General features: G+C 36.6%; 2 protein-coding genes across 2 annotated transcripts; both read right to left on the reverse strand.

Moving 5' to 3' along the window:
- Positions 1-2,656: 2,656 nt before the first annotated feature.
- Positions 2,657-5,755, reverse strand: LOC144575407 (putative beta-1,4-xylosyltransferase IRX14). Its single transcript, XM_078325545.1, has 4 exons — positions 5,169-5,755; positions 4,356-4,633; positions 3,609-3,894; positions 2,657-3,020 (listed from the first exon to the last, which is right to left on the reverse strand). The coding sequence occupies exons 1-4, from the start codon at positions 5,738-5,740 to the stop codon at positions 2,804-2,806; spliced, it is 1,353 nt and encodes a 450-aa protein (XP_078181671.1). The 5' UTR covers positions 5,741-5,755; the 3' UTR covers positions 2,657-2,803.
- Positions 5,756-5,937: 182 nt separating this feature from the next.
- Positions 5,938-12,686, reverse strand: CER9 (RING/U-box superfamily protein). Its single transcript, XM_078325544.1, has 9 exons — positions 12,175-12,686; positions 11,187-11,870; positions 10,163-10,912; positions 9,172-9,383; positions 8,509-8,871; positions 8,009-8,166; positions 7,769-7,932; positions 7,382-7,528; positions 5,938-6,658 (listed from the first exon to the last, which is right to left on the reverse strand). Exons 1-9 carry the CDS (start codon positions 12,454-12,456, stop codon positions 6,182-6,184), a joined length of 3,237 nt encoding a protein of 1,078 aa, XP_078181670.1. The 5' UTR covers positions 12,457-12,686; the 3' UTR covers positions 5,938-6,181.
- Between the last annotated feature and the right edge of the window lie 1,382 nt (positions 12,687-14,068).

A 14,068-nucleotide genomic window follows, 5' to 3' on the forward strand; every position in this document is an offset into this window, starting at 1 on the left:
TACAAATAAATTACAACATAAACTATTTAGTTAAACTACAATTATTACATAAACTACATGCAAATAAATTACTATATACAAATAAATTACAACATAAACTATTTAATACAATTATTTATACTACATGCAAATAAATATAAATTAATACAATTATTTATACTACATGCAAACTACATACAAATAAATTACAACATAAACTATTTAGTTAAACTACAATTATTACATAAACTACATGCAAATAAATTACTATATAAATCATTTTTTATACTACAATTCCTACATAAACATTTATTTATACTACAATTAGTCCATAAGCCATTTATACTACTAAAAAAATACACATAAATCATTTATACTACAAAAAGAAAAAATTACACAAAAACTATTTATTTATACTACCATTATTACATATATCATTTATGCTACTAAACCATTTATTCTAACTATTTATTTATAATTTCGGATTATTAATCAAAAATAATAGAATTAAACTACATACCTAACGAAACTTGTAGATCTGAAGCTCTTCTTGTTCTCCTTTCAAAAATACACAAACCTATATAATTACAATTAAAATTAAACTAATAATTAGAGAGTAAATTTTTTTTTTTGAGGCAGCCACGGAGAGAGAAGAGAGACAGGGGGGGAGGAAAAATGGTGAAGGGGGGAATGGGGAACGCAACACAGAGAGGGGGTCAGTTTAATAAATCTCAAGACCGAATGGTCTACTCGGTCTGGCTTTTTCAGGATCTTCTGTGGCGCCTGCAGGGAAAACGTGAAAAAAAGGTTGAGACCGAGTGCTCGATTCGGTCTGGAGAAAAGGGAAAACTGGAGACCGAATAGAGCACTCGGTCCTTCTGGTTTTTCAAAAAAACAAAGTAATCATGCTGGTTCCGGAAGAATTTATTCATTCATTATGGTTTATAAAAAAATTTCCAAGTAGTCGATCGTTTGTTTTTAATTTTATTCCTTTTTATAATTGAAACTTGAAAGTAACCGGTTAGCTACTTAGCTTAGCTATTGGGTGAAAATTTCGACCAACGCTGCTTCTGCTTCAGATTCCTGTCACGTCATATCATGGTTACTACCACGATAATGTTTAATCAAAGTTCCCTTTTTATTTTATCTTTTACGAAAAGATTAAAATAACTTCTCCAACTTTATTAAAAACAAAATACGACAGGGATTTAAAAGTTGCAAAGTTAATATAAAAATTCATGGCAATAAATATAGAAGAGTTGCATTGTTTTAAATTTATTGTTCATTAGACATGTCATATATTTTTAATTTCCTGAAGAATGAGGAAACACTGTGAACATAATAATCTTTTTGAATAAAACAGACAAAAAAATAAAATAAAAAGACGTTAATTTAAAACACTAAAGTTAATAGTTTTCATAGTAGATATTGCAAAGTTGAACCAATAATTAATTGTCAGATTCTACGTAGTAGGGGTATACGGAGCGGATTCAGAGTGGATAATGCTAATATTATATCTGTATCCGCTTTTCAATGAGCAGATACGGATAATAAACAAATATCAAAATTTAAAACTAAATACGCCTTAAACAGATACTGATATGGAGCAAATAATTTACGAATACGGATACAAAACGAATAATTGTCGGATAATTGAGTTATACACTGTAAGATACAAAAGAGTGTCTTATTGATGTCTATAAACAATGACTAAAATCAATTTAACTGAGACTAAAAACATACTACATTTACGAGCTAAAGTTTTGAATGAAAAAAGAATGAATAGTGAAGAAATGAAGTTAAAAAAGAAATAAAATAACGCTATTGTAGCACCAGCGAGAAAAAAATTAAATTGAAAATCAGATCATATTATCATTTGTCTCACAATCAAAACTGAAATTAACATGGGAGATGAAGTATCGATTGTGTCGGTTCTTAATTTTGCTTTGCCTGGAAGACTAGAATGGGAAACAATCAGACAATTAAAGGATTCCAATACCTTTAATGTCCTTTTTTTTTATTTTATTTTCTCTCTCTTTTAAATTCAGATCTCAAATTAATTAGTGTTCTTTAAACTGGCCATGCCCCATAGCCCCATAGGCCATAGTACGTCCAACAGGCTAAAGCACTTGAAACAAAGTGTCCTTTTTTCATATGATATGCCTCGTAATATATTTATTTATTTATTTATCTGTGATGGGTCAAGGTTTGATGACTAAAAGGTTCAGTTGGAGATGAAGCAACCACAAAATAAAGCTAATTTCTATCCGGCCCATTTTGGGTATTACATTCCGTGTTGATCTCCAGAGGCAGAGAGAGAGAGAGAGAGATATGCTCTGCTCTCCTTGCAAAGCTGGCGGTTCAATATGTATTAATTCTTAGAGCATGAGAAAGGGTGGGTTTGTGAATCGATATTGTCGAGATGATCATTTCCTACAATTTTAATCATGACAATACATCAAGTTTTATAATATTCCTAATGTAAATATAATACAATATAATATTGTCATCCGCCCATGAATGAATTGATCATTCAAATTTTATCTCCACACCACACCACATGGGTCCAAAGTTGCAGTGACAGTGACTATATTCAAGCTCTAAACCATCCTATATATAAATAAAAATTAACAATTTTATTCTTTATATTTATATTTTTTTAACCTCCCTCTTGAAATAAAATTAAAATTACACTACTACAATATATTATATAATTTATTACCTTTCCTAATATCTTCCGGCCCTGACTGTATTGTTCATGAAAAATACACAATCACAGTCAAAGAATTCTCCCAGCTCCACTCCCCCCCTAATAACTTCATATCTATAAATTATTTACACGTGATTGGCGATTTCTTTTGCCTCGAGATCTGTGCTTAGGCCTAGAGGATTTGGCAGTCTTAGAATGCTGCTTCCCTGTCAAATTTTGATGTGCTAGAGTTGGAGTTGGAGTTGCAGGAATAACAATTTCAGGAGGTGCATCTGGCCAGGGATCTTGTTTCGATGGAAGGGTTATGTGAAGAGGTTTATCTATAATCCATCTGCATGCAAAAACAAAACAAAAGAGTAAAGGTGTCGTCCAATCACAGAAGAACATTGTTTCGTCAAACTTGTACAAATGATCAAAGCAAGGTTTGAATGCTAAAGAGCCATGTTTGAATGCTTCATGTCTTTCATGCATCAATCATGCCTCACATTCTTATCTCTGTTTTCAAAATCCAATCAGTCGATATGAACCACTCATCATGATCTTCGTATTAAAATGTGCTTTTATACCAAATTTTATATTTTATAGAAATTTTTACTATTTTTTTTTAGATAGGTACAAAATCACTATCTTTGGATGGTCCAGAATCTCCTGAAAAAACATAATTTTGTGCCTTTATAAACAAATAGTAAAAAAATTCCAAAAATTATAAAATTTAGTCTCCAAGCACATTTTAATAAAGATCATGTTTGACCATTCAGATCGACTGTTTGGACTTTGAAAATAGAGATAGGATGTCAGGCACGATTGAGACATGAAAGACGTGAGGCATTTGAACCTGACTCGTAACAAAATGGCCTTGACATATTACTATGCTCCTAACTTTTAATTAAACAAAAATGAAGAGGCTTCCAAAACTAACCGAGTTGGGAACTTGCTATCGAACCGGGCCTCAGCCCGAGCCCACCAAAGAAGAACCTTCTTACCACACCTCCCAAGAGGCTCCACAAAGCTCACATCCTTAACTAAATTCATCGGGCTCTCTATCCCTCTCTCATCTCCATCGGGTACCACCGCATTAAATGCATGCACCCAGTCTGGCCTCTCTGATTCCTCCCATACCAGCCTTGAGTTCATCACAAATCCAGCCCACTCAAACCGACCAGGTACCACCAACCCCTCCTCTCCCACAAAATTAGCAATTTTACCTGTCGCATGATTTATACAGATAAGTTAATTAGGGGTGACGTCTTATAACTAATAATTTCAGCACCAAAATTCAATAAAAAACCAGCCAGCAAATGGTTATTCACGTGCATAAATTATGGATATGGGACTTGTAAGCCTTTCCCATTATTTTAGAAAAGATCAATAATGAATAACATACTGGCCGCAACCGACTTTGGAGAAAAGAAAATCAAATTAAGCATTTTACAGGTAAGTGCTGTTATGTACAGTACTTGGTTTGGAACTACCTGAACAGCACCTGCTCCAGTACCAGTATGGAACAATTTTATTTTCCTTTAGCCAATAGTGAAAATACCAAATTTTTGGATTTGTTAATAGAATCTTTGTTCTATAATTATGTGTCAGATTTATGATTTATATTTTTTTTGTCCAGATTGCGATTGATCAAGACCTGGTAACGCTTTTAGTAGTTAGGACATACCAGTATAATTCAATGTGTCAAAAGAATGCCAACCAACAATATGACCAGATGAATTACAAGCGGGACCAATGACAGGGAATCCAAGGCCAGAGGTCCCCTTCTTTCCCCTCTCTGTTTCTTGAATCTCCTTTTCTAAACCTCCTGTGTGCACAAGAATCCCGACAGACACAGATGCGATATGCTTCACCATTTGCGCCTCATCAAAAAACTCCATGGTGTGGACATTACTCTCATCAGCAAACACTATAATTCCATCAAGCCGACGATGCCTGATTTCTCTTTACAAAACAAAATTAAAAAAAAAGGACAATATTAGAACTTTGCATTTGTGTTATGTTCTTTTCCGTTAATAATGATCACCAGATGGGTGAAAAGTAAGATGTTCTATGAGCTAATAATTTACCATGCCAACTGCAAAGCTCTTTTCAGAATATATATAAACGCGTTGTATTATGCCTAACGATCAAATAACAATTTTACTTGTTACTGATTAACAAGGCAGCATAAAATAGAGCTACAGTAGGACACATTACGCAAAATACAGGCAAGTCGAAAGACAATTAGAAGCCATTTAGTAAGTAGAAGTTTGGTAAGTGATGAGAATTACCTCATAAGGTAAGTAAGTCCAAAATAAAACTAATTAGAAGTAGCTATTTATATTATATAGTTATTTGTGATTTTATCCACATGGAGTAGTGTTTGAAATAACAATAACTAAATTAGAAATAGTAGAATGCCAACAAGGTCTAATGAGCTTTCTTTGTACAGTTATTTCTCTAGAAAATTAGAAATGTATTGAACAGACAAGCAAACCTTAGAGCCATGAGTCTCATCTGAGCTTCGACCCTGGTACGCTGAGGCCATGTGTTAGGCATTGTAGCAGGATAGGTGAGCCGCAGAAGTTGCAGCCTGGGAAACTGAGCAAGAAGTGCTGACGTGTGATTGACTGAGGTATGCGGCTCGACTAGAATCCATGTGAAGGGGAAAGGGAGAATAAAAAAAGAGTGAGCTAGTGAGGTGAGGTGGAGAGCCTGGAAGGTTCTAGAATAGGTGGGTGTAACAATGAGAAATTGACGAGGTTGGGATGGTAAAGTGGGTAAAATATGGAGGCGGCGCTGTTGGGATTGGACGGCGGAGAGGATGCGGTGAGCCTGGAGGGTCTCAGCGGGGTTGGGGTGGGTGAAGGGTCGAACGAAGATGACGTGGCGGCCACCGACCAGTGGAGGGGGTTTGGGAAGATGAGGAATAGGGAAAGGGGAAGAGGAAGAGGAAGGAGAGAGGTGGTAAAGAAAAAGGCGAGAGAAACGGAAGCCGAGGTAGAGAGAGAGGAGGCAGGAGATGATGTGGAGAGAGGAGGAGAAGATGCGATTGTTGAGAGGGGACATGGCTTCAATTCATTTCATAAATGAATGAATGAGTGAATGAATGCGTGAGAGGCAGAGCTGAGAAGTGATCGAAGGAGCGCGCGAGTTGAGACAGCGGAAGCATGACACCATAGCTGTTCAATAGTTTCAAAGACAAGGAAAATTGGGCTACACCTTTTTGACCTTTTGGCTGAGACTAGGAAGTTGAAAGCTACAACTTTTGAAAACGAATTTACATTGTGACAGTGAAGCTGCTCATATATCATACACCTTTGCAATTAACACAGTGAAGGGATCTTCTCAAATCCATTACGCATGTTACACACACACACACACACACACATATATATATATATTACAATACAAACTACAGGGTACACTTGAAAAGTCAAAAACCCTACAAACATAATATTAATATTAAAATAAGAAAAGAAAGGGAAAAAGAAACATCTGCAAACAACCCTACATTACTTGTCTCTGTTGCAAGTTATTTGGTCTTAAATTACCCCTCCTCAACCTAAGATTATCCCCCATATCTTGCCTTAAAACGCCCCCACTCAAAAGCACCCCATCCTCACCAAAGTTGTGCAACCTTCTACCGATCAAGTACCGGTCATCTCTAATTGAGTTATGCAAATTTGTGAACCACACATGGAACCGTTTTGCACAGAAACACACGACGGTAAATACAAGGCATCCAAGCCATGCGAAACGGTATACAGCCGAGTTAATTATCAGAGAATAACCAAATATGGGGAATATGCCTTTTGCAAAAACATACGGAATACACAAGGCAGTAAGGAGCTTGCTGATGATGGGCCCCACAATCTCCCGTAAAACCCACAGGCCTCTTAACCGGGAAAAGCCATCATCCCGTACCTGTTCAAATTTTCGGCGCCACCTCTCATTTACTAGTGGTGCCATCTGGTCCACCATTACCTTTACAAATTGAAATAATAAAACAATTAATTATATAGCTGTTAATTAAAAGATCATATGCGGCCTTGAGAAAAAAAAAATCACATGCGCCACAATAACAAATCACATTCTGTAGATACCTTCATGCTTTTTTGAGGAATTTAACAACTAATGGTGGGACTTAAAAAAGATCTGGGTTCTTTACAGAGATATAAGGCTGCTTTTGCTCCCAACTCGCTTCTCTAAATTAACTGTTTAACTGGTTATAGTCATTTTGCATTGAAGATGATTTAATATAAATTAAATTATCTGCTACATTTCACATTAACACAGATTTGAGTTCAACAGAACTGTGGAATTAGACTGTCTAACAGTTTGGTGCATAGAAATGAAGGTTAGATCACACAAATGATGCACTGTTGCTAACTGTGCTGTTTTATATGTGCAGGTATTTTTTATTGTCAGATGTATGCTTGATTTTGGATTGGCACATAAAAATTTCTACTTAACTGAACTGAACAATAACATCTAAAAACAAAATAAAATGTTAAAACCAAGTCAAAACAAGCAAAAGAGACTGGCAAGCAGGGTGACAACAAATTTAATTGGTTCTTTTCTGTCGTATTCAGTTCATAAAGTATCATACTTCTCATATAGCAACTTTGTATGTTAGTCATGATACCAGTCACAACCAATACATTGCCCGATAAAAAGTGTTAAGAAGTAAGAATGAAGACAACTTACCAGTCGGGTCCATATCTTGAGGAAAATGAGCCCAATAGCCCAATCCTGGTACAGTAGAAATACAGGACTCTCATCTATGGGAACTCTCATTGGTACAAGCACAAGCAGCTCAAAGAGTAGCCCAATCAATACAGGTATGATGAATAACTGCACATCAAAAAAGAGAAAATTATTGGCATTGGAAGGAAGAAAACAAGAAAGGGTTGCCATGGCACTATGTACTATTACACAGCTATTCCAGTGTTCTCTGAGTTCATTTGGCCTGAGACATCAAACTAAACAATTAAACACCCAGCATACAACGAAAAAAGAAGCAAAAAAATGACAAGTTTCCTGGATCTAGTATGGGGTCTAAGATAGAATTACTTTGGTATTTAGTTTACTAACCCATATAGAAAGAAGAACTGCACTCTTTACGATAATGGCGCACCACCTGACAACCTGTGATATTAAAAGACCAACTCGGCGAGACTTGATGTAATCCATTGAATACCGGGTCGCTGCTACTAAACCCCATATTATAAAGCATCCTATTCTGAATGAGAACAGATCTGCCAAGAAAAATATTTAAGATATGAAATTAACTGATGAAGGTTAAATAGGATGTGCCTTCTGACAGAATCTTACCATTGCACTTGGTACCGTGAGTTATGGGAAGCCGAGGGATAATCTCAAAAACCGCACGGCCAAGAGAAATGGGGACCACAATCATGGCAGAGTTGAATAAGAGGAGAGTCATCCATGCCGTCACCAGAAGTATCACAATACGAACCACAAAGCCATACCTTCAAATAAGGCCAAGAAATTAGTTAATAATCATTTGTTTCCTTCCATTATTTCCTTTTCCTTTTTTGTTAACAAGAGAATTCATGGAGATCAATTGCTTACTTTCAGGCAAAAAGGATAAAATATAAACCAAAGAACTACAACTCAAGACCATAATTAACTTCGTATAGTACCGGTGTGGTGTCATTGGGTCCAGGGCTGGCATATGACAGTACAAGCAGCATAGAGTTGTTTATGACCCTAAAGTAAATGATAATAATGATAAAAGTAACAATACTAATAATGATGATAATGATAATGATAATGATAATAATAATAGTAATAATAAATAAGATACATACTCATTATCTGCTTGTTCATCAATATCAGACTCCTCATCAATCTCATTATTTAATGCCAAATCATCTATATCATGATCACGTGCATCCATATTTACCATAGCACCTATATCACGTCTCCCAGCTCTATTATTATTATTGTTCCAGTTATCTTGTACACCATTGTTGTTATTGTTGTTGTTGTTGTTCTCATCTGGCCTCGGAAGGAGAAAATCGGTCAACCCTAGGGCCCACCCAACAGCAGTGAACCAATGGCGGAGCATAGATTTTATGGTGGCACGTGGCTGAAAGTGCTCCATTGCATATGGTATGCATATTTGCACCAGAAGCACATTTACTGAGAGTTCAATCAATGGGTCTGAAATCCTAAAAGAAACAAAATATTTCCAGTTATATTTCTCTTCAACAGCAAAGGAATTACACTTGTTTTTTTCCCAGCATATTTTCAATGCACAGCAGCACAAATTACATTTGTTCTTTTCACAGCTAGGGATACTTTCAAGTTTTGCAAGTAACATTTTTTTGGGGTACACAAAACAATTTCAATATTCCACTGAAGTACGCTTCTTCTTTACCACAAGCAGACAAGCTAGTGATAGAAATTTATAAAAATGCCTAAAACAAAAATGCACTTCATAAAACAATTAATACACAAAAGTAACGTACGTAATGTCAAGAGGGAAAATGAAGGGGGCCAGTCGCATTGCGAGTTTGACAGGCAAGTACACAAGCATCACAATTAAGCTCCCGTAAACAGCCACAGAAAGCAAAACTCTTCGCGCATGCTTGTGTACTGGATCGTCGATTAGGTCACGGAAAGGGTTATAGTTTGGATCAGCTGGGTCTCGCAGGAAATAAAGAACTCCGTTGCGAAGCACCTGTAATGAATACAGACATATAAAAAATGTCAATCATAATGCATAACTAAGGTTCCATAAAACATAGCATATTTCTTTCAAAAATACAAATAAAAAGATTTTTGTTATTACTATTTTTGAAAGAAATTTTATCCACCACTAAGAGATCCCATTTTTGCTACCAAGACTTGCGGTCACTATGGTAACTTTGAATCCTTTTATTTGAATTTTGAATTTTTCAATTCAGTCATTATTGTTCTTCAATCTCATTTCTTTGGCAATCAATTGATAATATTAGCATATAATTTGTATTATTAGAACATTTCAGCATGTAATGGTACTTGAAATAATAATACTGCACTTTTATGTGTTTCATTTAAAATTGAAATGCATTACAAATAAGAGCATGATATTATTCGAGCATAACAAGAATCTATGTATGTACTATTATCCTCTCTGCAAATTGTTCCCCAATACTATCTATTATTAATTTCTTATCAGAGCATTATATAAAGGATTTGAAATAATGAACATAGCCATTCATTTATGATATATATTAACCCTTCTATCTTAAAATATCACAAGTTCAGCAAAACTGTGCAAAGGCCCGAAACAAATCAAATATCTCCTAAACAATTAGAAGGTTCAATCCACATTACGAGTTGTGAATTTCAACAGCTCATTTTGTACTATAATTAACTTGGAGTTATTTTGAAAGGGCTTGGTCTCAAGTATCAGAGCTTACCAACAGTGTATCCACTTGTAGTTAAAAATAGTAGTATAATAAATCATAGACATACCCCTCGAAGAAGAGTAACAAAGATACTGATCTGAAGCATGTAGAGAATCCCAACAAACCAATGGATGGCAGAGCTGGCTAGGGGTGAAGCAGAAAAAAACTCGACTCTTTGCGCAACAGTTGCACCCAACATCTTCAAAGTACATATATCAAGCCACCAACCGCACATCAAAGGAAACACACCAAGTTCAATAACAAGTAAAAATGCGACCTTGACCATAGTCATGACATGTCTCATGGCCCCCACAAACTGACGGCAGAGAGAAGGCACTGCCTCGACTATTGCAGCAATACCATACAATCTCCCAATAGTCAGCCTCTCTCCTCTTGCATACCTAAGAAGAGCAATAGAGACCAAGTAGAACAAGGCACCAAGACAGAGGCAGATATAACCGGCAGCAAGAGTGGTCACATCAGAGAGGCGAGATGAACCAGTGAGTGTGGAGGCATCAACTGCAGATTTGACTGTACTGGTCGAATTCATTTTGAGCGTTGTGGTGACCACATCTACCACATGGCCAAGGACCCCTTCAGTGGCAGTCTCAGTGGAAAGATTCTTGACAGCTGTCAGAGCAGTTTTTAAGGATGTGTTGGCTAGGGATAAAGCAGATTCAGTTAAGGGCATGAACTTAGCTAAAATGGGACTTGAGGCCGAGGCAAAGAGCCATGAGAGATAGTAAAGGACTATTCTGCCAAGTGAGAATGGGATGAAGATAACCACTCCAAGAAATATGGCATTGCTAGCTAGTACCTGACAGTAGAAATTAGCAAACAATATTTTTATCTTTCTTTAAATACCAAAATAAAATAAAATGAAGGAACACGACACATTTGAGAATAGAGACATGTATAAGAAGACGTATGTGTTATGTACAAATGCAGAACAGTTCAATGTACAAGCTTAACCGGTACAGCTCTCAGCATCTAAGACTATTTACTTGCTATTACTCTCAAAAACCATGCGCTAAATACAGATGAGAAATATTTGCCAAAGATAAAAAAAAAAAAAAAAAAAAAAAACATACCGTGATGGCATTCTCAACTAAGTGGAAAACAGGCCCCTGCATCCCGACCAGCTCATCAAACGGCACATCCTCTGCTCCATCAGCATCATCTAATACATCAAACATCTGCTCCACATGTGCCTCCAGTCTCTCCAACCTTGCTGCCACGTTCTCTGCATTCCTCCTCAGCATCCCTGGTCCCCTCTCCATTTCCCTTCCCTCCCCTTCCTCTCCATTCCCATTTGCATTATTCCCTCTCCCACCCAGCCTCCTCACTGCTCTAGCACCATTTCTCTCCTGCCCCATATTGTCCTCTCCTCTCTCTTGAACCTCTTGCTGACCTCCTAATTCCCTCAAGTGCCTTATGTAGTCCCTCAAAGAGGTCGCCCCAAGAAAAATGAAGACTATCAAGGCTGATAGTAAAAACCCGTGAATGCAATCTGTGAAGATTAAGTGGATTGTGAAGTGGCTTAGGAAGATGCGCTGAGCCTCGCCAAGGCTTCTGACAAATGTTAGACGGCCAATCCAGTATGTGATGAAGGGGATTATGAGCAGCCAGACTGACAGGACAAAGGCAAGGCGAATGATAAACTGGAGAACGTGGTAAGTCTTCATGCCCATCCCAATAATGAACTCTTGGAAGGGTAGACGTGCAGGGGCATTTTCGGCATATACTGGTGAGAAAGAGAATGCATGCTTGCATACCTGATAGTGCACAAGAAACAATTCAAGTAATAGAGAAAATAGGAAGTCCTCTGAAAAGGTAAAATGTAATTATATAAAGAGGGGTTTAAGGGCAGTTAATCAACTGGTAAAGGCGTACTCGACAATTACATGGAGGTAAACATTAAACATTCAGAAGATAAAACTTTATAATATTCAACTAACCATTGCACAACAAAGGGACTAGAAAAGATGTTCCCTTCTGAAAATTTCTTGAATCCCCATCCAATAGTAGAATTGATCAAGGAGATTATATAAAGTAAATTAAAAATCAGAAGCAGCATACCTCGCACTGGCGAGAGTTGCTGTGATTGAGCCACTGCAAGAGGCATTCCTGGTGCACATACTTTATGCTCCCGCTACAGGCGCATGGGTACCTTAACGGGTTATCGACGTCTCCTGGATTCCGACAGATCCGACAAACATCACCTTCTTCGTCCTCTTCTTCGTCCACCTCCACCTCCACCTCCACCTCCTCGTCCACTTCCGACTCATCATCTACCTCCCTATCTTCGATTCGCGGCGCCCGGTCGTCATCCCTCGCATCATGATGCGTCGCCGCTTGCATCGTTGGTCGGAAGGTTGACGATTAGGGTTCCGATTTGGGGAATTTGAAGAGGACAAGGACCAAGTTTCGAGTTGTGGGTTCAGCGAGAAAGAGAGAGAAGGGAGACAGGAAGGAAAGGGAAGGAAAGGAAAGGAAAGGAAAGGAAAGCAGGTGGAAATGAGATGGAAAATTATAAACAATACTTTTTTTTCTCTCTCTTTAATATTTTCTTTTCTAGAAAGTGCCCGTAATGTATAAACTATAAACAATAGAAATTAGTTTATATATTATTTCAGTGGAAATAAATGGGTTGCAATGGAACAGCCGACAGGAGATACATACTCATCCTCATCCTCATCCTGTACTGGACTGTCCAAATTCGTTTCCCTCAACCTCAAGTTAACAGAATATTTCTGTTTGGATCTTCACCGTCCGATCAGAATCCACACAGCTATTAAAGCCCATCTCTGCGTTCCATCTCGGATCGGATCGGACCGGATTCCGATCGGACATCCGTCATCCAAACAGAAATATTATGTTATCTCAGTTCTCAGAGGATATGGAATTATGGATTCGTACTGTACCCGTTGGGCGGTGACAAGTCAAGTCAATTGTTGTGAAGCCCATAAGTCGGTTTATAGTTTTTTCTTTTCTTTTTCTTTTTCTTTTTGGATAGAACTATAGAAGACATGTTTATACTTCTATGTACAGACTGAGCGTTAAAAAGGTCTCTTTCTTATTAAGTTGTTATGTGTTAGTAAGATCCACTGTTGTAAATAACCGTATCTTGTCGTCGGACGGATAGGATATCGTTAAGCGATCAATCAGGAATAATAGAAAATAATTGATTATATTCAGGAATAATCGTCTGATTAGTCGAAAAAAATCTATGATGGTTTAGTCACCGCTAACAACTAATTGGACAATTAATTGATTTAAACATTTTACAACACTGGCAAGATCTATAAAATTTAAATTTGTTGTTTTTAACATATATTTTTTGAAAACGTGCTCGGGTGATTTAATATTTTTAACACTAAACTAATTATTTCAAGTTATGTTTCGATTTTGATTTTATGCAAATCCATTATTGGAAAAATTAATGTATAGAAATTATTTCCATTAGTATATTTTTACAAGCTCTTGATAACAACCAAAATAAAATTCAAATGTCACAATTTTTTACACGTGCATGGATAAAATGATGTAGATTATATCTAATGATTTTATTTTGACTTTTAAATTTTGAGTTATTAAAGTTCTTAAAAATGAAGATATGATGAAGGTACAATAAATAGAGGCATTTGAGGAACGAGATCCAATGCTCTTCAATCCATTGTTTTTCTCTTGCTATTCTCTCTATCTCTCTCCCACATGATTCTCTTTTTCTCTCTCCTCTTTTTTAAGAGAGATAGGGAGAACAGAAAAGTAGCGAGCTACTTTTTTTATTAAAAAAGCAGCGGATACACACCCTCGTGTATTTTAATTGTTATTTTTGTCACTTATGTAGTTTTTAATATTTATAATTCTTTATTAAAGTGCGATGATAGTCACTCGTATGAATTAAGTATAATCCCTAAATACATGTCGAAATTATAAGTAGCTAAGTGTGCACTAAAATAATATTTATTAA

This window comes from Carex rostrata, chromosome 24, assembly GCF_964058835.1.
Source record: "Carex rostrata chromosome 24, lpCarRost1.2, whole genome shotgun sequence".
Classification (NCBI taxonomy): domain Eukaryota; kingdom Viridiplantae; phylum Streptophyta; class Magnoliopsida; order Poales; family Cyperaceae; genus Carex; species Carex rostrata.